At 31.8% G+C, this 26,346-nt stretch overlaps 1 protein-coding gene across 2 annotated transcripts in view; it reads left to right on the forward strand.

Annotated features, from left to right (window-relative positions):
* The window catches only part of LOC118185169 (cubilin-like), a 120,185-nt gene that overhangs the window by 49,340 nt on the left and 44,499 nt on the right, over nucleotides 1-26,346 (forward strand). For both annotated transcript variants that reach the window (XM_035354979.2, XM_035354978.2), the window contains exons 3-8: nucleotides 5,121-5,363; nucleotides 7,055-7,180; nucleotides 14,410-14,661; nucleotides 18,936-19,076; nucleotides 20,376-20,636; nucleotides 21,396-21,776. In XM_035354979.2, coding sequence (XP_035210870.2) covers nucleotides 5,121-5,363; nucleotides 7,055-7,180; nucleotides 14,410-14,661; nucleotides 18,936-19,076; nucleotides 20,376-20,636; nucleotides 21,396-21,776 — 1,404 coding nt within the window. The remainder of the gene's footprint in view (nucleotides 1-5,120; nucleotides 5,364-7,054; nucleotides 7,181-14,409; nucleotides 14,662-18,935; nucleotides 19,077-20,375; nucleotides 20,637-21,395; nucleotides 21,777-26,346) is intronic.

The raw sequence follows: 26,346 nt of genomic DNA on the forward strand, positions 1-26,346 counted from the left end.
CATAAAGAGACTTTTGCAAAGCATACACATAATCAGGATTATTTTGGTCTTCAAAACCTTTAGCTTGTTCCATGAAAATTTCTTCTTTTAAATCTCCGTTAACATAAGCCATAACAAAATCTAGTTGATATAACATAAGGTCTTGTTCAGCACTGTATGCAATCACAGTTCTTATAGAACTTGCTCTGGCTACTGGAGCAAAGGTTTCATTAAAATCAATTCCAGGTTCCTGTGCAAATCCTCTAGCAACCAATCGAGCTTTTCTCCTTTGAACTGTTCCATCTACATTATATTTCGTTCTAAGAACCCAGCGACATCCTATTACCTTTTTGTTGTGTGGTCGCTTTACTAATTTCCATGCACCATTTTTAACAAGTGCTTCATACTCAATTTGCATAGCCTTATGCCATTCCTCAGCATAACTTCCATTTAATGCTTCTTCTAATGTCGGATTTGTATCTTCTTCAGCAATTTGTGCTTCTTCCTTTTCTATGTTTATATTGTGGTACTCCTTTTTTGGTCTTCCTGGCTTCCCAGTCTTGACTTTCTTTGGACGACCTGGCCCCCTTTTAATCTGCATTTCAGGTAGTGCTTCGGAATCAGAATCTTCATTATCAGATGAGTCAGCAGATGCTTCTGCCATATTTGAGGGGTCTTCCGTTATTTCATCAGCCGATAATTGATTTACATTCAGAGGTTCTTCCTTCTTTTTATCAGGAATATTTTCGAGAAATAAAACTTCTAAATCTTTATCATAATTAGTACAGTTTTCAAATTCATCAATGAATCTAACATCTCGGCTTATAACGATTTTTCTGGAATTTTCATTCCACAGCCTGTATGCTTTCGATTCATTTGAGTATCCTACAAATATATGTTCTTCTGATCGAGGATCGAATTTCCCTTTAGACCTTTTATTAAGTACAAAACATTTCTGTCCGAATACTTTGAAGTGAGATACAGTTGGCTTGATGCCAAAAAATAATTCATAAGGTGTTTTGTTTACTCCCAGGCTTCGATTCGGGCAACGATTACGAATATAAACAGCACAGTTCAAGGCTTCAGCCCAAAAGGATTGAGGAAGATTACTTTGTAGTAACAAACATCTGGCCATTTCAGTTAAAGTGCGGTTCATGCGTTCAGCTCTCGAATTCTGTTGAGGAGTCATTGGTGCAGAGAATTCTCGTTTAATCCCGCATTCTTGAATATATTTATTAAATTCTTCTCCGCGATATTCGAGACCGTTATCAGTCCGAAGGATTTTTATTTTCTTTCCTAGACGATTTTCGACCGCAGCTTTGTATTTAATGAATGCCTTTTTCACTTCATCTTTAGTTTTAAGGAAACTGACTTCGACATAACGCGATTTGTCGTCTATGAAAGTAACAAAATAACGCGAACCAGCATGGGATGGGACTCTCATAGGTCCACACAAATCTGAGTGAATCAAGTTCAGTAATTCATTACTTTGAAATTTTGATTCTTTTTGAAAAGGTTGCACAGTTTGTTTACCTCGGATACAGACTTTGCAGTCTTTTAGAGATTCAGTGTTATTAAAATTTAAATTTCTAACCATGTTATCAGACTTAAGTCTTTTCAAATCAGACTCATTTAAATGACCTAATTTAAGATGCCACTTTACAAAATTACTTACCTGTGCTATTGCAGCTATTTCAGCGCTTGGATGTATATAATAAAGATCACCATGACGAATAGCCTGCACTAGTATAGATCCATTTGGTTCTATTATTCTAGCATGTCGTTCTGTAAAAATCACTGAACGATTATTTGCAGTAGCTTTAGATGTTGACAGCAAATTACATTTTAATTCCGGAACACATAACACATTTTTGAGCGTAAGTTTAATTGTCTTATTTCCGTTAGGTACTGTGATAAGGACAGTTCCAATTCCTGTAATTTTTGATGTTTTGTCAACTGCTAACTTTATGGTTGAATTCGTTCGAGGGTGAAATTCTGAAAATAACCTTCTGTCATTGCACATGTGAGATGTACAGCCACTATCTAAGTACCATGAGGAGGTCTTCTGATAAGCATTGTTTACTGCTAAACTAATCTGCTCTTCATAATTAGAAGCCATCATAGAACCTTGATTTCCCCTATTTGATTGTGCATATTTTCTATCAGCTATTTTCTTTCTGCATTCAGATGCCTTGTGCCCAATTTTCGAACAGTAATTACACTTCAAGTTTCGAAAATTTCTTTCAGCTGGAAAATTTTTGTTTGAATTTACCTTCCATTTTTCATTTTTCTTCTGTTCTTGATTTCTTCTTTTATAATCAGTATAGTATGCATTCTGTGAATCTTGAGACGTTTTCCCTTTTCTTGCTTCCCATTCTTCTAACATTTTGATTTTCAAAGATTCGGGACTAGGTAACTGATCTCTTGATTCGATGGCGCATCTAAAATTTTCAAAATTTTCTGGAATACTGTAGAGCAGAAGAATCGATAATAAATCATCAGCTATGTCAATTTCCATTTGTTTAAGCTTATCAACTATTTCGAAGAAATTATTCAAATGTTCAGACATCGTTTCGCTTTCCACCATTTTTCTAAATAAAAGCTGTTTTAATAATGTAGCCTTCTTCGCAGGTCCTTTCGATTCATATACGGCTTTGAGTTTATTCCACACAGCATTTGATGTCACACAATGCTTTATATGACACAGTTCACTAGGATTAATAGCAAGAATTATATCTGCGCGAGCTTTTTGATCAGCTTGGAGCCATTTCTTTTCGTCTTCGGTTCCTTCAGCAGGTTTTAGCACTTTACCGGTTACATAATCCCAATGGTCGTTTTTAATCAATACTGCTTCTATTTGTAATTTCCAACTGTCAAAATTATCTTTTCCGAGCTTTTCTATAGCAGTCAAATGTGACATAATGTAATACAGTCTCTCACAGCCAAAAAAAAAAAAAAAAAAAAAAAAAAAAAAAAAAAAAAAAAAAAAACAAGATTGAGCGCTATAATAATAGGCTTAACTGAACGCTGATCAGTTCTTACCGTTGATTAGACGTAACAGTTCTTGCACTGAATTAGGCTTAAGAGTTCAATGCTCGAAAACTTCAAAATGTTCATTTTAAAATAGGTATTTTGTTAATTAAGCACAGTTGATACGTTCCTGGGCCCATAACCATTGAAGAAATAAATAAGCCTAAATAGATTGTAATATCAATGAACATTTTTAATGACAGAGATTAACTTAAACATAGTTGCATACAGCAGAGAAAAAGGGCGAAGAAGTAAGAATGGTATACATATACATACATACGTAATAAACAGTTACGTCATCATTCATCACCGCGCGGATAAACGCGAACGGCGCATGCGTCAGGAGAAGTTCTCTTAAGCTAAACGTCGTATTATAATTTATGATACAACATTATTATTATTATTTCTGAGAAATTATTTGTAAGCAATAATATTGCTAATGTAAGGAGAATAATCTACTATAATTTACTATAATAGCTTAAATAAAGCTATTATAGTAAAAATGTTAACTATTTTCAGTTTTATTGCGATTTCATCCTTGCTTTTTGATAGAAATTTGAAACCGAGCACCTTGTTTTAAGGAAAATACAACTCCAATTTTCCACTTTTTTCAGGAAAACTGTTTTAAACATATGTTCAAAATGTGATTATAAAATCTGAATGGTGCCGTTCTCATCTTAGTGAAATCAGTAATTCCTACTTAGAGGTATAAGTACAATTATAACTTTTAACAGGAAAGTTATCCTTTCATGATGGGAATTCCCAGTTTGTAATTGTGCTCTTCGTCCATAAAATTGTATGAGTTTTTGTTTTATGTAAATAAATTGCATTGAAAAATACATTTTTTAACTTTATATTATTGTTTAGAAGGAAATAGAAAACAACAGTACGCAGTGCTTAAAGATACTTTTTTTTATGAAAATTACTTTCAGATATCAAATCACTCCTGACAGCCAGCGCCCAAAGTAATTTTAAGACATCTTCTATTTCTTTTTCTTGAGTTCAGTATTTAAATATCCATGCCTTTTCTAAGGTCGGATCCAGGGACTGTGCAACTGGTGAAGTCGCACCTGGCAATGCGATTTAAAAATAGAAAATTTTGAGAATTTAGCGAAACATTAACAAACGTTTTAGAATTTAAGCGAGATATTGAGCTTAAAAATTTAAGGGTGGTCAAGAATTTGGAAAGGCAAGATTGAGGATCTGCAGAGATTGCACCAGAAGTAAAATGATTGCTCTATCAGTATTTGGTCAGAACGTATGGAAACAACTTGCTTGTTCCCTTGGAGCAGGTGACGAAGTAAAATGTGAAATGCGACCCGTGAAAACACGATAAAAGGTTGACTAACTTTTATTTCAAAATTTTGAAGAGTGGTAATGAAATGCGTGAAATGTGGTGATGCATGTGATGATGGGCAGTTATTCCTGTTTCAGCATATCGGTAAAGGAGGCACTTCAAAGGCAGTAACACGCGAGTATTGATAATCCATATCCTGGCAGGGCATCCACTGCGATTACAGAGTTACAGATGCCCCCACTGGCAACCCATAAGCGGATAGTGAAATATAACTGATATGAAAACGCCCTGAAAATGCATTTATCGGGTGCTATTAGACTCAAAATAATCCGATTTTGAATGAAGAAATAAGCCCCAAAATATTTTTATTCAGCTACATATAACAGAAATAGAGCGATTTTCGCTTGTTTACCTTTCAACTGTACTACCTTAGAAGGTAAGAGAGGAAAGTTCTTGCTTCTTGGACTGAATCTCAGCTAGTCTCTTCTTGTACCGAATGAAAATTAGGTATTATAATTCTTATTAATTCAGAGTTCAGAGTTACTGAATTCCATAGCTACCCTATTCTTGCAACAAATTCTTGAAATTCTGACAGATCAAGGATAATTGAATAGTCAAAATGCAGTATTTTAGACTTACGTGATTTAAATATTTATATTTTCTTGACCCAAAATAGATATTTCAATAAAGTTTCGAACTTAGCTATTTTTTAAACTTAGAATTCGTCACTGGCTTAGGCTGACCGAAAATACCTTAGGACTGATTTCTAACAAGTTTTAATTTCATTCTGTTGATAAACAAATTTTAATTCCAGAACCAGTCAACTGTGACAAAAACTGGTCATCTAAAGACTTTTTATTAGAACATCCTGGATTTCCAGATGAATATCCAAATGGAGTTCTGTGCAGATATATCATTAGCAAGAATTCTGAAGCTATCTGTGGATTAGAGATTACTTTCAGGAAGTTCGATCTCGAGACAAGTCCTGGATGTGGAAGAGACTTTTTGGCAATTGGAGACGAAAGACTATGTGGACATATTCCCGCGCAGTCTGTTGGTAAGTGTCTTTGAAACAGAGTTTTATTTTGTAGTTTACTTCCCTGTCGTTCATTACACGGAAACTCAATATTATGAACGTTATCTGTATAAGAGACTTCTAGTTTCTTTGTTATTATATTAGTATGAAATTTTAAATTCCTGCAGAAGATATTTTCTAATATTAAACAAGAAACTTAATAGGATTGATTTTTAGGTGAAGAGAGATAATATTCTTAAAACTATACTACCAAAATTGTAATACCAATGATTAAAGAAATTTTGCATTGAAGAATTTTCTCCGATTTGCCAATTTCTTTGATTAGTTCAGTCTTGCTCCGTATGTTACCTTCAGCTGCAAACATGAACTAGTGCAATTAATACATTTTAATTAATTGATATTTAATAAGCCTTATTTCTAACCTAGGCAGTATTGGACTTGAACTTAAGGTAGTTTACATTAAGGGTAGATATAGGTTTATAATGTCAAAGGATAAATGTAGAGTGCAAAACATTTTCCAAAAAATCAAAAAGAGAGCAATAAAATCATCATAACAGATGAAGAAATTTTTCGCTTTCGGATTTTGTTTCTTCCTGCTTTTTATTATAGCTCTGAGTAGTTAATTCAAATTATAAGAGTCGCATACTCACTCTCTATATAATTAATTAATTTTATTTCTTTCATAAAGTATTTGAATATGTATATATATATATATAATTTAACAAATATAATTGTTCACACTATGAAGATTAAACTAACCGGGAAAGAGAAAGTATCATTGCAACTGAAAATTATTGAGCAAAACAAACAGCATTTATAGTTATGAATTTTCCATAAATTTTTTAATTAAAATATTTTTTATGAAGCATTAATAACTAATTAATTATTTATTGTTTAATGTTTCAAACAGACCTATCAGGAGTAATTTTTCAAACATCAAACAAGAACAATTAAGGAGTTCTGAAAACGCGTTTCATCCTTCTTGACTATTTAAGAAAGCAAAACTCATTTTTATTTAATTAATTAATAATTTCCAGTTACAATAATACTTCCTCTTTTCCAGATAGTATAACCTTTATAGTATGAAAAATTTTATTGGTTAAATTACACTTTTAATCTTAGCTGCTTAAGCTTTAATTTAGATTTTTTTTACATTAAAGTCCTTAATTTTAATTACTTTATATATATAAATTATTATTATTAGCTCCACTCATATGTAAATTTGACAGTATTATTTTTATGGCATACTTATGAAGGGATTTAGCTTAAAATCACGCTTTGTTTGAATACATTTCCTTAATTATCGTATGATGCATTTAGGTTTTTTTAGTTGGGAGCAAACAAATACAACTGCGTATATCTGATTAAGATCTGAAACGGGTTAAAATGTTGTTTTACAGTGACAAAAGTGCTGATATATTATATAGTAAAGATAATATAAATTCTAAGTATTAGAATTTTAGTTTTTTGAAAAGAGTAATTTGGAAGCTTTCTGTAGGCAACGAAGCTCTTATTTATCTTTTATTTTATCTTTTTAATTATTTTTAAATAGGAAAGGCAATCTTTCGATGCTACGTTTTTCCTATTTTTTAAATAAATAAAAAATTTTCTTTTTGTTCACTTGCTAGATAGGATGGTGGAAGTAATTATAATCTTAAATGAATGAAATTTAAAGTGTATTGCCTAAATGCATTCTTCGTATTTTCTTTCAGTACAATATCCTTTCGAGGATGGAGTCAATGACATTGCTTTAGTTTTTGGAACAAATGATAACGTCACGAAGAGCGGCTTTCAGATCCTGTTTCAGCAGATTTCAATTTGTGAAGAGGACCTTAATGGTAAGCTAAAAAAATAAAAAATATTATTGATCAAAAATTTGTATTTATTTATACTTCCTGCTATTTTATGCGAGTTGTCCAATAAAGTAATGCACTATGTTCAGTGACAAGGCACGGTTGGCTTTTGTAGCTTGCTTTGAAAATAATTCCACGTTTGTGAGTAACATAACACCATCCAGTTTTGTTGTCATCTCAACAACAAAACAACTGAATAACTTACAAGATGTTTCAATCAAAAGCCAAAGACTTTGCAATATCATTTTGGTTTTGCTTTCAACATTTGAAAAATAAACATAAAAAATTGTGTAGTGTGTTGAGATCCCAGTGGTGCAGTGGTATTATTTTAAATTAGTGGACTATTAACTTAAATATTATTAAAGGACTATATTAAAACACTTCCTTGAATATGAAAAAAGGGAAGTTTCAGCAAAGTAATGCAATACAACATTCTTCCGAATCTCTGTAAGAAAGCTTGAATGAAAACGCATATAGTATGTATAAGCCATTATAATTCGGATATGTAGTTTCAGATAATTATCTCTTTATTCTATGGAGGTGAAGATGACGTAAGGTAGATCGGGTTTCTAATGTTGTTTTTGTTGTTTTGTCCATGAATTTCATGGAAGAGTAGTTACCAGTACCTCAAGGAGGTTGGACTTCTAATTCCACCCTAATTTTGAGGCAAAGCACCAGGGGGTCCGACCATCTCCCATGCCTCTCCCCTACCACCAAACTAAACTAGAGAGCTTTTGTCTCGCCATGTATTTGGAGTGCCCCTATGCCGCAAAGACACTATACATTTACAAACATCTATGCCTTCTCCAGGACTCGAACCCGAGATCTTCAGTACTGTAGTAGGCTCCTTTAACTACTATACCGTCTGGGCTGCCCGGGATTGTAATCAAAATCGTATTTGCAAAATTTTTAATGGCAATTAAAAGAAACTGTCGCGAACATATCTTACTAATACAGAATTCGAGATTTTACTCCAGAAAGAATACAATGAGGATAACGCAAGTGCTATTACATCGGATTAAGTACATGTAACTTTCTACCCCATATCTATCCATCTTTATAAAACCGTCTTTGCTATTATTTTGGTTCAAAGAGAAAGAAACCTTTATACAATGAAACTAAATAGTTCTGAAATAAACTGCTTTGTATCCACGTGAACTTGCTAAACATTTTCCAGTAAGTTTAAGCAAAACATTTATTAACGGGAAACTAGAAAAATTTCGTTTTAAAACTATTAATCATAACCATTTTGATTAAAAATATGTGGAATTTAACTAGAACTATGCTTCTGGAAAAGATACTTCATAGAATGCTTGCTTTAAAAGCAGAAAATGAAAGAAAAAATGAAATATGTTACAATTGATTTTCATTGGTAAACGGTTATCATAAAACAAGAGGTAGCATCGATAAACAACTCTCAGTACCTACGTTAAAGAAAAGCGTATGATACCATTACGAGTAGAAAGGAAAGTTTGGTGGTCATTTGGCATAATCTTTCGACGTTGCTAGGAAATTTTATTTGAGTGAACTGTGATTATTTTAAATAATTCAATGGAAATGGGTAAAGGTTGAGAAACCCTAGGGGCTAACTCTAGTGATATCTTTTCTCAAATGCTGCGGAAAAAGGTACCAAGTAGCATTAAAATTGGGAAGAGAAGAATTTACTTTTCCATTCCCTTAATTAATGTCATGCTGTTTATAAAAGTGACGATGCTGCATATGTTTCATCACTAATGTTTTCCACCGTTTTAGCTGTTCCAGATATGAGCATATCAGTAATTTAAATTTAGTCAACGAGGAAACTAAGTGCCTCCACTTAAGCAGAAAAGCACATTTCGGAGAATATTGCTAAGCAAAACGAATAAAAGCCGAACGTGAAGTTTTCTTATCTGTCAAAAGCTCAAACCTAAGTATATTATTGCGTATCTAAATGTTAACTGCGATAAAACGCTGAAGGTATAATATACTTCGGTTAAGATTAGAACACATCAGGAAATTTCTTTTATATTATGCATAGATACATGGTACTAAGCCCAAAACATACGTAATCTGAATAACATAATAAAAAGAGGAAATTAAAAAACACGAGAGTTAAAGATGGTGTATTAAAATGTGAGTTACAAGATGGAGTGAAGTGCTTGTTACAAGATGGAGAAATATATAAATCTAAGAGGAACATAACTTTCCTGTTTTCCGCATAAATATACATTAATATGCGAGACGAGAATTACTAAAGCGATTGTATATTCTACTAAGTGCTGAATGTAGTATTCAGCTTTCTTATCATTAACTGTTGCCAGAGCTCATGGGTGAGATTATTCACTGTTGGCTTTATCTGATAGTAATTAATAGTATATATGCATTTATCTGCCTTTCCGTATCGGACCAGACAATTCTCTGGGACTAAAGTGATAGAGATATGGGGCAGTATTTTTTATTAAAGAAAGTTGCTTAACAAACTGCAGACATTCCATAAATGCAGACAGAAATATCAGAATGATCAAAAATAAGCTGCACAAGTCCAGCCAAATTTTGAAAACTTATTAAAACATTAAAAAAAAAAACACTTAAAATACGAAAGAAAAAAGCTCTATAAAACATGAGTTTATTTTCTTCACCCCTTTTATAATCGTTCCATTTCTTGTATTTCGCGTCATTTTCAACGCTTGCCAAGCTAAACATGTGGGGATTTGCGTACTTATTTAATAAACAAAAGTTTAATTATTCCAGACGTAACTGTACATTTACTTCACTGGATTGCTTGATCATCAAGGTTCCAATTTGTTAGGTTATAAAAGTCGCAAGCTGAAAACAATAAATGCATTATATGGTTTAAAATGATGGAGATTCTAATTTGGACTGATGGATTCAATGCTCATTTTTTCCATCGCGACAAAGAAAATGTGTGATTAGTTTCAATAAAACTAAATTCGTCTAAACGGGAATTTACTATCTGTTGACTCAAATCATGCAAGACAGCAGGTACTAGGAACATCATGGTGAAAGATTCCAGCTTAATATGTTTAGTATGAGTATTTGATAAAAAAACTCGCAAATTTTTAGTACTTCTGTACAGTTTTTGCCCAACTGTTTTCTAATCCATACAGTAGAACTTTAATCATCAGACCCTCATATGCTGAAATCTCCAGTTATTCGGATCATTGAATGTTCTTTCTAATGCAAGGAAAATAAAAATTATCAATATATTTAGTTGTTTATATTTTTCACTGATTTAACTACTTAAAATTCCAAATGTCTGGTTCCCAGATATCTTTAATTCAGCTATTCGGTTCCTTGTATTCATTTCTAAATCAAAGAAAACTATATATGTTGTTAATTTATTTATAAATCTGTAAAAATAGTTTACTACAGCAAATTTATAAATATGATAAATTTGTAACAAATTTTAAGTGAATAAATTTAATAGCATATATTACATCTTTAAAACTTTCTATTTAATTATTTTAGTTTAATAACAGATTAGTTAAAATTTTGTTAAACAGAAATATATTGCACTTTTTGTTTTCTAAGAAAAGAAAAAAAAATGCTACTTAATTTTAGTGGAATAAAAGTGCGAAAAAGGTTATGGATTTAAACTAGAGTCTATGTATGCAGAAATTAGTTTCATATTTTTATTTCATGCAAAATATAAATGGAAAAGGTATTTGAATGCATAAGGAATAATTTTGTCGAAATAAATTATATTTTACATTTTATTTTATGTTAATGGAAATGTTTTATTTTTCTTAATCACTTATTCTTTATGAAATAAAAACTATGATGGAAAAACAAATGAAACTCTGTCTCTTATATTTATATTATAGGAATGAACGCAAATAACAGGGTAAAAAGAAATTAATGATCCAAGTTGTTTGTACATCTGGAAAGGCTGCGGTGCTAGTTAGTCCGAATATTCAGAAATGATAATATTAAAGAGAAAATCTGAATAATGAAAAACTTTTATTTCAGCTAATAAATAATTTAGATGCGGGTGTATAACAAGTTATAATAAATGCTCGTTTCTTACTTTTTCGCTTCCTAAAAATAGATTAAAAAAGTTATGACATTATGTCAGTTCCTTTTCTATTCAAGAAAAATATTACAACATAATTATTGGTTTTTATGAAAATTTTTGCTAATGGCAAAAAATTGCTTCAACATTTAACTTTATCGAAAAAGAGAATTTTGTATTTCGTTTTACAGAAAGTAAAATATTTTACTTTCGTTCACAATATAACCTTTGTAGGAACAAAATGCGATAAATACAAAAACGAAATTCTGTTAGTCATTTTACTGTATCTGAACATTCAAATGTTCAGGGGGAGGGGGTTCACACGGGGAGGGGAGAGGAAATATCAAATTAACCAGATTTTTCTAATATCTTTATCGTAGTTAATTCGAATTTCAGAGCTCTTATTCTACCAAACATCGAACGACTTTCTACATAAATCGCCGTATATCATCAGAGCTCAGAATTTTTCAATGATTGAGACCAATGAGAGATATCTTAAAGTTGACAGACACCTGTGTCAAAATAAAAGTTCAAGGTGGCAGTGTAATTTAAAACTAATTATACGTGTAAATTAGTAGACATGTTGCAATTATCAGTAACTTTGTAGGGTTTATATTTATTTTAACTAACATTTATTTTAAGTTTAAACTATCTTTCCTGTCAAGCCTTACTTTCCCCTGGAACTGCCAATGCCAGAGTATGTAAATTTTAGTAGAACGCGCAATGATTCAAATTATCAGCGGAAGTATTCTGTTAAATAGAAAGGAAACGAGTTCGAAGTGTGCTGTTCTTACTTCACGAGCGCGGAGGTAGTTAGCCAGAAATTGAAGAACCCCGCGTTTCGGCCTGTGTGCTTGCCTGGGAGAATTGTTAATCGTTCAACGTGATATTCAAAGTTTGTTGAATTAGCAGCGGTATTGTAAAACGCGGTGAGGTTAGTTACTTTTAGAGAGCCTCGTAGTTAGAGTCTTGTTATTATTTCTTTTTCAGAGTCTTATTTTTATTTTACCGCCGGGTCGGCGTAGTTTGTGAGCGTCAAGAGCACGCAATTGTAATTTCTTAAGTTGAATAAAAAGGGACTTAAACCCTTAGCAAGACTCTGTCTATTTTCCAGTTTCAACAGTCACCTCTTGGTTGCGTGCAGGTTAGAGGCGCGCAACTCTACAACTTATTATAACAAAACACATCGGCACATCCTTTTGTATCATTCGTTTCCTCTGCATTATAAAATGCAATTCTTACACGTGGTAAAAATATAATTAATCATCTTCGCAGTAATCGTACATTAAATTTTCAAAATTTTATTCGCAGGAATAGTTCATCAATGTCATTAGATGGTTTAAAAATTTTACTGTTTACAGATTCAAATTTAGTTACCTTCGAGAAATAAGAAATTTCTCTCTGAATATTGCTGGATTTATGCTGAAAAGTTCTGTTATCGCATTTTATATTAAAGATGATTTAAAAGCAAAGTTTATTGACTTCTCAGCCATTAACATGCAGTGCATTAGCGACAGGAAGATTTACAATTTTTTGGTCACAATTTATTTTATGATGAAACATTTTTTCAAAATGTTCTCAATTTTGAAGTATCATACATCAGAATACACGCATATATGTGTCTAACACTGTGAAATTAATAATAGTGTTAGGAGAATGCCTATTTTGATAACTGCCACAGAACCACTGTCACGTCATTTCAGATTGCATGAGTTGACAGAAAGCTTTTGAGTTCGCATATTGCTGTTGACAAAATGTAACAAGTAAGGTCACACAATGTAAATTTTGGCAATCAGGGTGGTTACAGCGTGATAGGGATGCATTTCTGATCAAAGAAAGCCAAAAATATTTGCTGGAACATCTTTTGCTCAAACTACGGTGTCATAGTTGAATGATAAGAAAATACGTTAATTTTCCTTCCCACATGAACTACTCTGTGCCGAATGATATCACTTCATTTATTTGTCTTAAAGAGAGTTTGCCCGTTAACAGCGAAATTCAATTATTGCAGATTTCACCATCACAACAAAAATTTTGAACGAAATCTTGGAACAGAAGCGTGTATGTCAATTAGCATTCCAAGATTGCAGTTTATCCTTTGCCTATACTTATTTAGTCGTGTGAGAAGTAAATTAAATATTATTAAAAGATTTTTTATCAAAATAGATCATCGCGTATTACAAAAAACTACGCGTGATCTAAAAGATATATAATGGAAGAAAGAGGAAAGAGTTTATGAGAATTGTTAAAATTAAATACGTAAAAAATTAAAATTAAGCTGTTTAGAGAAATAGAATATTGCGTATAAAAGCAAATAAAGAAATACGGAAACAGGAATGCTATTTTAATGTACAGCTTTAATAAAACGGAAGATTTTTCGCCGGTTAAGGTTTCAAAGCTATACTTAAAAGTGAAAAGAAGTGATTTAGGTAGCTCAGTTGTAAAGTTTGTCTCCCTCCGTATTCACGTGCCTTCGTAATATAATTGGAAAGCCAGTTCGGCTAGCAATCGGAAAGTCTGGAGGTTGAGTAAAGGTTAAGGTATTACACATTTTTCACATCTCTTTGCTCCAAAATAAAAATAGCTAAAGGTCTTTACACCATAGCTTTTTATAACTAAACATATCGGCACTATTCATTTTTCTTAGAAGACTGGCTTGGTGACGTGAAGATTTTGTCATGAGGATCTGTTTTATATTATATAAGAGAAAGACTGTTACAATTTCCATGCATCAAACCTTCTAAAGATGTCATAAAAATTAACCTGGACAAAGTTCAGCTTTAGATTTAAATTTCTGTTACAAATCTAATCTTTCTGTTACGATCTTTGTCCAGGGTAAGGATTTTAACCTGGACAAATTTCAGCTCTAGATTTGGATTTCTGTTACGGAAAAGGCAGTCTGAAATGCTGTTAGGGAAAATATTTGTTTCCTTGAAGATGCCTTGTTTATATGACTATTTGATGATTTTATATGACTATTTGAGGTTAAAAATATTAGCAATATTTATTAGATATTTATTTGATATATTATTTGATATTTATTAGATATTATTTGGTATTTATTAGATATTATTTGATATTTATTAGATAACTAATGCGTAGACATAATTTATTTTAATTTCGTAGTTGGCTCTAAATTATACTTACTATTAAATTTAGATTTTTCTTGCTTTCATTTAAAACGAATAATTATCATTTTTAGCAATTCCTGCAATCCATGCTTGTGATGTCCTAATAACAGACACATCTGGAGAGCTCGTGACACATCGTACTCCAGATGATGCACTTGGAGATCCAGTGTGTCGATATACTATAGGAAGGCGGCATTCTGGATACTGCCAAGTGGAATTGGATTTCGTTGATTTCAACGTTGACTATTCTCCTGGATGTATCAGCAGCTACGTTCAGTTGGACGGCCATCGATTCTGTGGCACATCACTGAGAGGCCAAAGGAGTAAGTAACAATTGATTTAATACGATATTTTATATAGCTTGCTACTCTTTCATGCACATGAGGACTGATTAGACTCAAGCATTAACATACTTTGTAGTATTCGTAAGACGATATCAGTTTGAGTAACACCATTGCAAAGATATTTTTATTTTTGCCCAAATATCCTTCGTCGAATCCGGGCCGGGCGAGCCGCATAGCTGATGTTTCAAGTTCCTCATTCGACGTGTCTTATAGTCTCTGTAGGAGTGGCAGAACAAAAATGTGAGAACGATAATTCATCACCACCTAGATTTGATTGAGTGGGGCTTTTGCTCCTTCCTGGTCGTCTTTTAAGTGCAGGATAAGATAAAGGACAATGGAAACTCGGGTGTGCACTTGTGATGTAAATGATTAGGGCGGCATCTGGGAGATTTGTGTTTCGAATAATCCCGATGGAACAGTTGCTCTCTCGCGTTTCTTGCTAAAAAAATTCTAACGGTCTTTGCAACTGTTTTAAGGCTGCATCCTTATTGTACAGAATTTAAACGCTGAGTAACTTCATTAACTTTCCAAGAGAATTCTTGTCGATCTTAGAATCTACTAACATAAAGTGATAACAAAGAGCGTATTTGAAGCATTTATTTATTTTTCGGTTTGAATTTACAAAACGAAAGCTTTTAATAAAACTGAACATTCGCATCTTACAGAGTAAGAATGCGACAGTAGCGACAAATGTTTTTTAAAGCAAATATTGAGGATTAAGAACCGATTGCTACGTCAACGTGCCTTCCAGTGAAACTACAAGTCAAACTCATTAACGGTAAGCTCAGTACTTCAGAGGTAGAACCAGCGCTCATGGTCTAAGCTGCCAAATTCTCCTACTTAGATTAGATTCGCCTTGGCTGTTCTGGAAAACTTGAGGTTAACAGAAGTGGAAAAGAGCTTTAATACAGTACATTAATATTAAAATAAACCTTCTACTCTCATCATCTATAATTAGTAAAATTACTCTTAGTCTGATTTGTTTTTGCTTTCATGTATAGTTTTTATTAAGTCGTGTATTCTATAGAAGCTTACAAAAGAAATATCAGTAAGTGCTAGATTAGAGAAAGGAAAGGAGTAGGAGCATCAGACAGCAACAACTCAAATACAAATACGAGTAATTCTGTTCGGATTCTTACTTTAAATGTTTTTTTTTTATTTTATATCATTGTTCTTGTGTGACACTTGAGCTGTTTTAAAAGTATGGATTAATTATTCCAATAAAACCATACGTAACAACAACAATTCTGAGCTTCGGATAGTTTATTGATTTTAAATCTCTAATGGTATGCATGTAAATAAGCAACTCAAAATTAATAAATATTAAATCTTAAAACTAATAAATTATTAATAAACTTATAAGTATAATAATAAATATAGGTGGAGAAACTTTCGCTCTATTTTTGAAAAGAGTCTTTATGTTTCTCAACAAATTCACATTAAACTAGTGTTAGTACTTATATTGTTTCCAGAGTACAACCGGTATAAGTTTGCGCATACTGAGAAAACTCGATTTTTCACTCATTTAACCGTCAGTTTCTGTTATCTGTCAATCCCTGAGATAACCTAATGGAATGAATAAATCTATTAAAAATAAATAAGTAACTAATAAAATTAAAAAAATAAGTTACATTGTATTATAGAATTTCCTTGTTTTGTTCTAATATTAAAAATAAAAGCCTAAAATACGTTTCCAAAGTATACACTATTATAGTGTTAATTATAAATGCACGGGAAAAAATCCATTAAAAATTACGGATACCGTGATTACGGATACAATGATAGGATACTGTGATTTTTAGGCAGAATTTACAGCACAATTTCAGAAACTTCATGCACCATTAACACGAAATTTTAACTGAAAATTATTTCTTTAGTTTTTAATTATGTGATGTTATTTTAATTACACACTATTTGAAATAAAAAAAGGAAATCTTATTAAATAAAAGTGTGAACTGAATATTTGATCCAAACATTTAGATAGATAAAAAATACAAGACCACGTTTTGCTTTAAATTAAATTTAAAACTTTGAAAGAAACATTGAAAGAAAAAATAATAATAGCTGATATTTATATAAAATAATATAGCTGAATGAAGGAAAAAATAATATAGCTGATATAAGATATCATTAGTGATTGATTTGGGGTCAAAAGTTACATATCATAGTTTTACAGCGCATAAAAGGTAAGTAGGTTAAGGAGTTAATAAAGTGACCAGTTCTCACTTCTAATCTTGATTTTTAATTAGTACTATATAATATAACATTAAATTTACAATATAATATTTAAAATGTATCGTCGTAATCGATTCTATGCATTTGATGATGATTATTATAAGAGAAGTTTCTGTTATCAATCTGCTTGCTTATCCTTCAGGACGATGATCCCCAGAGTGACAAGTAATTGAGATTTCCTTGTTTATCATATAAGAAAAACAATTATGAATATGAATGTTGTTATATAGTTTAAAAGCACTTATTTATTGATTTGTCATATTTAATCTCTAGTCGTAACTCAACCCTTATATTTTGTACATTTGTTGAAAACTGTAAATGAATAAAACACAAGAAGAAAGAATATCCTTTTGACATAGTCTTTAACATTTCGTCAGCAAAATAAATGCATACATTTTTCTAGTTCTAATTACTTTGCAGAATGCTATTGTATTTCCGCTATATGCATTGTTTCTCTACCTGCTTACCTATTCTCAATTATTTTTTAGGTCATTTACTTTATAAAGTAAGGATGGATGAGATTTGATAAGAGTTTGCGCTTCTAAACTACCTGAGGTTTTTTTCACTGTTCACTTATTGTTCGACAATTCTCTTACAACAACTATAGTTTTTAAGAACATAGTGGAAAGTGCATAAAATGTCTCACTGTTTCTTACTTTTTATCCGAAACATATATCATATATATTATTATTACAAATATCAGCATTGATTTGCTAAACACTAAATAAAATCATTTTGGTTACGAATTTTTAAAATTGTTTTCTTACTTAAAGGATAAATAAATAAAATGTAATCAGCATGCACATTATGAAAGCGAAAATGTATTTCGAAATAGTAAATGTTCAGTGAAAAAATTGCAGCATGTTGCAGCAAAAGCAATAGTAAAAATAATTTAACCGCGACTTCCATTTTAAATTGCCTGTCTAGCTCTCTACTGTTGAATTCAGGCTATCTTATATACGACTTATGGGCCTTAATAATATACGCTCCACAAAATATTTCAATATGTTTGGCAAACGGCTATTCAAAATGTAATAATCTTTGACATTGAAACCAAAATTTAATGCACGAAAATAAAATTTTACGAAACTAGGAAAAACTAAGAAAATGATGCCAGCTCAAAATGTAATAATTTCGGCAAACAGTTTTTGATTTTCCAGTTAAAATTCTTTTCTTAACGCAGTAATAGTATAAGAAGTTATCCTGTAGACTCATTAGGATCTCATTGCAGTCGACGCGAGCCGTTTGGCGGGGTATGAGCCGTTTTGCAGCAGTCGAGAGATACGATGCCAGTTGTCGGGCTGTTAGTGATCTACGGCGTTTTGTCCATAGCAACAGGAAGCGTTCGTCTGCCGTTGTGGTAATTCACCAACGTCTTGACAAACATCTTTTGAAGGAGTTTTGATCTTTTTGGTGACGATTCCACAGCCTGCTGATGAGGATGCGATACACATTTAGCTCTCTCGCAATAGAGGATGGTCTTGTACCAGTTTGCAACATCTCGTCAGCCCTCCAATGCAAATGGTGTCTACGGCTTACGCTTTCCGATTTGGCTATGTTGGATTACACGAAACTATCACGGTTTGCAAAATGATGTATAGATCCGGAATGTTCCTTTTTAAGGCGTTGTGGTGGGGTTTCGAGACTGCGTTTTATACTAATTTTGGTTGCTTATTTGCATTTGGCGACGCAACTTAAACTTCATATGTTAATTGTATGTTTCACTTCCCGTTTTTACATTTGTACCTTTTGTTTTAGTGTTTGCTGCTTATTTTTTGAGCACAAGTGTATTTTATCATATTGTACGTTTTGGCTTTTTATACTCAAGATCTGTATTTGATAAAATATATATGTTTATTTTTAAATATTTGTTCAGGCTTCAGTAATGCCATGTTTAGAAAGCAATATAGACTTTCCAAATCATGAAATGTTAATTTGGAGGCAATAACATACCAAATAAACATGTTCAATGCATGTGTTATAATTTTAAATTTAATATTTGTCCCTTTTTCTTCTAGAAAATGTTACCTTCGATGCTTTGGGAAATATTCATATTGTGTATAAGACAGATACCGTTCGCATGGATAGAGGTTTCCATTTGCTTTTTCGTCAACTCGTTTGTCCACCTGCAGGCCCTGTTCGATCACCTGGAGGAACAGGTAGGTTTCTCGTATGCTTATTAAAAACAGTTACGCTTATTAGGCAATTAAAAGAGTCAAAGTTAGTTCTGTATTAATATAAAGAAGTAAAATTTAATATCTATTATAAGTTCTCATCTAAAATTCAAGAAATCAATAACCAAATAACATTATTAAATAATAATATTGCATATTTCTTTGAGATAAGATTAGCTATAATTGAGGTCTATTTACACTTGATATTTTCTCATTCTTTGAAAAACTATACTTCTTTTGTGATTAATTTTAATAATTTAGATTCAGTCTAGAAAATGCAAACCTATTTCTCCTTTTCACTGTGTATTAAATTCGGAAATTTCAATATATTCTACACTTAATAAATTAAAAAAATTATTGCTGCAGAAACAATTTGACCCAATCACAGCTTTTTGAAAAACACGTTTAACTAATGATGAAGAAAACAGAGATTAAGTAAAAGGAAAAACTTGCATACGAGTTTTATCGTTATAGTATGTAAACTTGAAAAAGATTAAAATTTAATTATACAGATTACGCTGGTGTAAAAGGAATAGTAATTAGTTTACTAAAAGTTGAAATTTGAAATGGAGAAGAAGATTTTATCTGTGATAGAGAAGTTATCTATAAAGATTCCTCATCGACTACGATGCATTTTTTAAAAATTAAAACTATAAAATAAATATATATGCATATAAAAGGTAAATTAATTAAGAATTTACACGCTGAAAAGTAATTTGTAAGCAAATTAATATATTAGGTACATATCTTTTTATAGTTTACCTCTTTTAATTCTTTGGTTTTGGGATTTTTTTCTAGGTCTACAATAAAAATAAAATCTATGATGTATGCTCGCTAACAAATAAATAGTAGGATTGTTGAGCCTATGTTCAGGGAGTTTTCATAGTTTTCTGCATGTGTAAATTGAATATAAGCCACTTCCTCTTAAATCTTTGTTAAAGCATCTCTCCCTTCCTTTCCATACTCTCCCATAATTTAAGTGATCCAAATCGATGAACTATATCGATGAAATATATTATGATAACAAAAATTATAGGAAACTATAGGTGCAATGTAACGTCTATCAAATGATTAATGAATATAATATGTTTCATCATATACCAATATGACAAATTTTTTTGTCGAAAATTTTCTTTCATGTATATCAAAATTTTATGCACTTTTCATACGCTTAACGGTTTTGAAAAATTGATTTTACTTCAGCTGCGCCCTCACAATTTTGTAACTGTTTGTAATTACTTGATCATAAATGTAAAATGAATGAATGACTTACTTTATTTCTAGATATTGTAGCAGACCGTTTGCCAAGCAGCTGCAATAAGATTTATTACGAGAAAGAATTTTATATCGAGAGTCCGGGCTTTCCAAGATATTACCCCAACGATCTGGATTGTCAGTTAGTTATCCGGCGATACAGACCTTCCATATGTAAAATAGATATTCGATTTCTTGATTTTGACGTGGAAGAGAGTCCAGGTTGCGTTTATGATTTTTTGCAGTTAGATTCGCAAAGACTGTGTGGCAGAATACCTGAGGACAACGTTAGTGAGTATCAGATATTTTTGCCATATTTCATTTTCATGGTATAATTGTTCGCTAATTCTGTTTCCTTCTTTAAATGCACCAAAAAGTTGTTTTAATGAAATTTTACAACAAATTAAGAAAGTGCGTTTTTTTTTTTTTTTTTTTTTTTTTTTTTGGAATTTCTTCATGAAGGAAGGACTCTATGCTGTTTGTCCCTAAACCTTTTCAGATGACATTCAGACATTACAGGCTGACATTTACAAATCTTTTAAATTCGGATTGCTAGTTTTCAAATTCTCTTGTGCATATATCTATAGAAAGCACAAGGATTATAATATAATGCCTTTAGTCTACAACGGTTAGATCCATAATAATACTAAAACAAGTGTTATTAAGAATCGAATTATAAAGACCACAAAATTGTTATATTACGAATATATTCCTGTCCTTGAGTTACGGATTCACTATAGATACATAATAAAAAAATTAGAAAAAATTTTCTAAGTTACATGCCAGATTCTTAACAAGCAGTTGAAACAAAGTCACATGCGTGAAGATATGTTTCTTTATTTCTCTTTCTTCTTTATTTCATATTTTTTTCACCACAAAGTTCACACCGTTATCTTACAGATGTAACCTACAAAAGGACTGCTGCGAGTTATCACCCTATTCAATCAATGTTTGCTCCTAATTAATTATTTTCGTCTTACATGTGTTTATTTCTATATTACAGCAGTTAGCAACAGTACGTGAATACTATTTTTTTTGTGTGTGTTACAGAATCCACTGAATTCTTATCCTACGAAAAGATTCTGCGCTTCAAAACTGATTCAGTCAATCCAAGACCTGGCTTTTTCCTATACGTCCGACAGTTAGACTGTGGTGCAGTTTCACCACCTGCCATTCCAGGATCTCCCGGTTCGTGTGATATTCATGTTTGGGACCGAGAAGCCCGGATCACGAGTCCAAATTACCCGCGAGATTACAGCAACGACCTGCGTTGCCGATACACCATCCATCGTGAGGGGGAACACATTTGTCAACTGAAAGTCACTTTCCTAGACTTCAAGCTGCAGAATGGAAGTCCTGGGTGCTATAATGATTATTTAGAGATGGACGCCGGTTGGAGAGCTTGTGGAGATAAATTTCAAGGCATATCTAGTAAGTTCTATTATAAATTCTTTAGATTATTCCTTTATAGTATAACCAATTTTTAAAGTCTGCAATTTTCGGAGAAAATAAGAGGATAATGGATGTTAATGGACAAAGCGTTAGGTGAAAAAGAGAGACAAGGCAAAATTTTCTAAGCTTTTAGTTTCATAACATAAGTTTCATAAGTAACAAGCACTTATAGTACACGAAAGTAAGTACACGAAAGTGATGAAAAAAAAACCCGCTTTAAAAATAATAAAACAGTTTGATTGATGGACTATAATGATTTCTTCATATTAGAATAAAATGTATTTTCGCTCTAATTTTTACTATATGTACTAAGTTTTGTTCCAAAAACTAAAATGAAAATATTTTTGACAGCAATTTCCACAACGGATACGAAATAAGAAGAAGCAAAACGCATTTATTGCCTTCCATACAGACCGGTTTCATACGGTTTTTCGCAAACAATAATCCTATTCATCCACATAGTAGATGCTACTCTGAAATCAAATGTCAGTTGCCTTTGCAGTTGTACAACGATTTTGTCTGGCCAATAAGCAGCTATTAATCTTAGGATGTGATGGTAGCTGTTGAATGAAATTGATCTTCCCGACGATAACCCGCCGGGGATCGTTTACTGTACTGGCTGAGATCTGCACTTCGGCAGTCTCGGCTCTGCGTGTATAAAACACATGAACCTGGCATTCCTGTAGTCTGTGAGAGTAAGGATTACGGAGTGTATAGACCCGTTAATTAGGAGGCCCGTTGTTGAAATCTCTGCCCATGGTATAATCTGGTGTTGAAAGTCCCATCTAGCAGATGGTAAATTTAACGATCAGTCTGCGTTCAGTTTCAAAGGTTCTGCATCCTTCTTTGTGTGAGAGGAGAAATTATTTTAATCCGCCCCCCAAAGGTGAGGGAACACGGTGGATGGTGCGTACTGTTGCCGTACGATCTCCAATTGCCAAGAATAGCTGCCATATTCTTAAAATGAAGTTTTGTGGAAATTTTAAGTTTGGAGACGTTCGACTAGAACTGATCACTTTCTAATTCATCAAATCTTCATCATTGTTAACAGTAGACTAAATCAGCTTTGGGCAAACATTTTGGCCGAAAGTTCACATTTGAAATAAAAAAAAGTGGAGCCTGTAAATAAAATAGTATTTTTATGCATTATTTATTACTATAAAAAATTTCAATTCTGAGATAAATTAAATAAATTGCTAACAACTAACAACTAACAACTTAATGATACAGATGATGCTGTTTTTACATCTTTCATCACGTTTGCTTAAAATACAATTGTTAATTGTGTAATAGAGATTCTTACAATTGCTTGTAAACGATCATCAGGATTGCTTGAGGATAAAACATTTTAACGGAAATTCGTGAACAAAATGTTTGTTTACATATATACATAGGTTGATTCAACATCTAGCATTTCGCCAGCCAAATCCATAACATGTTTACTGCCCAAATTCTTCTCCCTGCCTCGTAACTTACGTACTATCCCCCCTTTTTAACGCTTGAGGCTAACTATGCATATAGATGTAAAAAAAAGAAATTAGTAGAAATTTCCTTAACAAATATTTAATACATTTTACATAAACATAACAAGCGGAATTAAATAATTCATATGTTTTACTTACAGTGTGACTTAGTAATAAAATACTGGCTCCCAAATAGTGGCTTTAATGTCTAAAGAAACTAACCTGCCAACTCCTTTTACTTACAGCGAAGTTTCTTGTTTAAAATGTTTCAGTTTACTGATGTATATACTCGGCCATGGCACGGAAAAACATTTATTTTATGTGACTTGATTCTTCCACGTCAGTCAATAGGCTAAGCTGTAGAGTCTGTACGAATTAAGAGCGTTGGCATATTCGAAGATTTCTTCACGACTACGCCATTATTCTTAAATCAGTATCATACTACAGATGGGTAAACTCAAATTGTAGCTCACTAGATGCAGTCTCAGTTTCTATTAAAATAAATTACAACCTCTTGCTGAATTTATTTCAATCTTTCGAAAATCATAAAACTTTGTTGATGAAGAATGCTCTGCTATCTGGGAAATTCTGCACTAATTTGAACAAAACTAGAAGTTATAAAATAGTTCATAAGCTGGCAATCTAGAATGTATTATAAATTAAGTTTTATTTTACTTGAGTAGGCAACAAAATGCAGAAAAAAAGTAAGATGTAAGAATATGATTATTGCTAGCAGTCTACGTAAAAATTTAACTGGCATTAGTTTGCCCAGGCCTGGTATAAATTATGTATTTAAAACGTATTTAAAAATATCAAAACGCTTTTCTAATTCCTAAGTTTACATATTACAACTAAATTAAACACTCAAATCTTTATTCTCATTCATACCCATTCCTCATATTTTTCTTATTGACGCAACGCCGTGCGCTAACAAAGCTGCAGGCTCACGATTTCTTCTTCGGTATTTTTTTACTTAACATAATTGTTTTTCAAGCATAGCAGAGTTTTGAATGGGTAATTTCTTAAGCCATTCTTTATTTTTACTCACTGGCACACATATAATAATAAAAATTAACCAATACTTTATTCAGAGACTTATATTTAATTTATAGTGCATGTTTTTGCTACGTATTCTGTAATAATATTAAGAAAAAATAAATTAAGTGCATAGTTTGATACGAAATGCGAAATGAAAATGAATGCAACGATATTTGTCTTTCTGATATGGTAATTTTATTCCATATTTAGAAGTGCGTAAGTAATTGCCTTCGGAAATTTGTTACTCAATGGTACGAATATTTCAGAGAAATTTATTTTATTTGAAGAAGGAAAATGAAAGAATATGCTAAAACATGGCAGTTAAAATACAACAAAAGAATATACGTAGTAGTGCATTAGGTTTATTACTGACATTTATACCAGATATAGACGAAAATAAACTAAATTGTAAAGTGTCTCTTGTTCTGTCCCTCCCACTTGGCTTTATATCTAATATTTGGTTTCACAGACTGAATTTATTTGTCTTGTTTTATAAAGTATGTCAAATCCTTCTTTTGTAATCAGTGCATTTACTTTATTAAATATTAAAAGATAACGGAATTAACATTTTTGCCTGATGTGGTTTAGAATGTCAGTTGAAAACTTAGAGATAATTTTGGTATAAAAATCTCTGTTTTCGATGTCTAGTTTTTGTCAGCATTTCATTTATCTTTAAAACTCTATATTTGTTAAGTGTAACTTACTTTGGTTTAATTTGAGATGGAGAATTTGCGTAGAATTACGCCACAACCTTTTACGAAATGAATCATTATCATCAAAAGTTATATTAAGTAACTAACATCATGGATGTAATCTTCTCAATTGCAGTAATTAGTATTATCTATCAATTGGAGTAGTGGTTATGCTGATTAGTGGGTTACACGAATTACAGCGTAAAGCGGATAATATACAACGGTGTCTAAACAGCACAACATCTTGCTTCTTGTTCCAGTATTGTTATTAACAATTTCAGTAACCAAAATGCATTTAAAAATTAACATAACTGCGAGAAAATCACATAAATTGCTTATCATCGTCACCAGTGTATTGAATAAATTACGTCCATGATATTAGAACCTTAATATAATTTTCGATGTAAAGATTTCATTTCATTAAAGGATCTGATGTTATATATATATATAATCTTAAATTCACTTAGGGCGAAATCGAGTTATTCTACTACTTGCGCAATAGCTGCAAAGTAAGTTAATAATAATATATGCACTAAAGAAATATTGATTATATTATCTCTTAAGATTAATTTTGTAGAATTATCTAAAAAGAGTGAATCCATAGTTAGTAAGTTTAATTCCGAAAATTGCTTTAAAGTAACTTGAATGTAAATTGTTAAAAATGTTTAACGGGGACTTGAATTAAATCATGAATAACAAAATTTCATTTGTAAAAAGAAATTAAATTAAAAGCAAGAAATTAAATTAAAAGCAAGTAATCATTGTCATTGATCGGAAATTAGTTGACTTTTCAAGGGGAACAAACCAACTCCCGTTCAATGAACAATAATTAAGAAATAAATACGAAGGTGTTTCGTCCTTTACTCACTCAAGTAATAAGGCGATGCCAAGCAGGCAATTTAAGTTAGGCCAAATATTTCCGTGAATTGAAGGGATCAAGAACCAATGCAGAGCACTAAAGAACTCATTGTAATTAAGGATTTTCGCTAATTCAATTTTGAATGAAAAGCAATTTATTCAGTAAAACTTGAATGATCGGTCTTAGACGCATGGCTCCACTTAAGAAAATCAATCAAGTATTCAAAATACAATAATTTTAGATAATGACACCTTGTAGGAAAAAATAAACGTTTCTTAAATTTTTATGTGGACACCTAAAGAAAATGGCAATAAAAGAATAATAATTTTGTAGAGCAAATAGCTCTGCCGCACTTTTAAAAAAGACCTTTTCTTTTTTATACGATTAAAATTGCTCAAGATATCATTAGTTAATATTTTCGAAAATCGTATATAACTAGTGCTTAAGTAACGTGCAACTAGCAATAGCTACACATGCAACTTTCTAATTTATTTCTG

The sequence above is a fragment of the Stegodyphus dumicola genome, chromosome 8, assembly GCF_044657685.1.
Source record: "Stegodyphus dumicola isolate Sdum_Otavi_A_Nest chromosome 8, ASM4465768v1".
Classification (NCBI taxonomy): Eukaryota; Metazoa; Arthropoda; class Arachnida; order Araneae; family Eresidae; genus Stegodyphus; species Stegodyphus dumicola.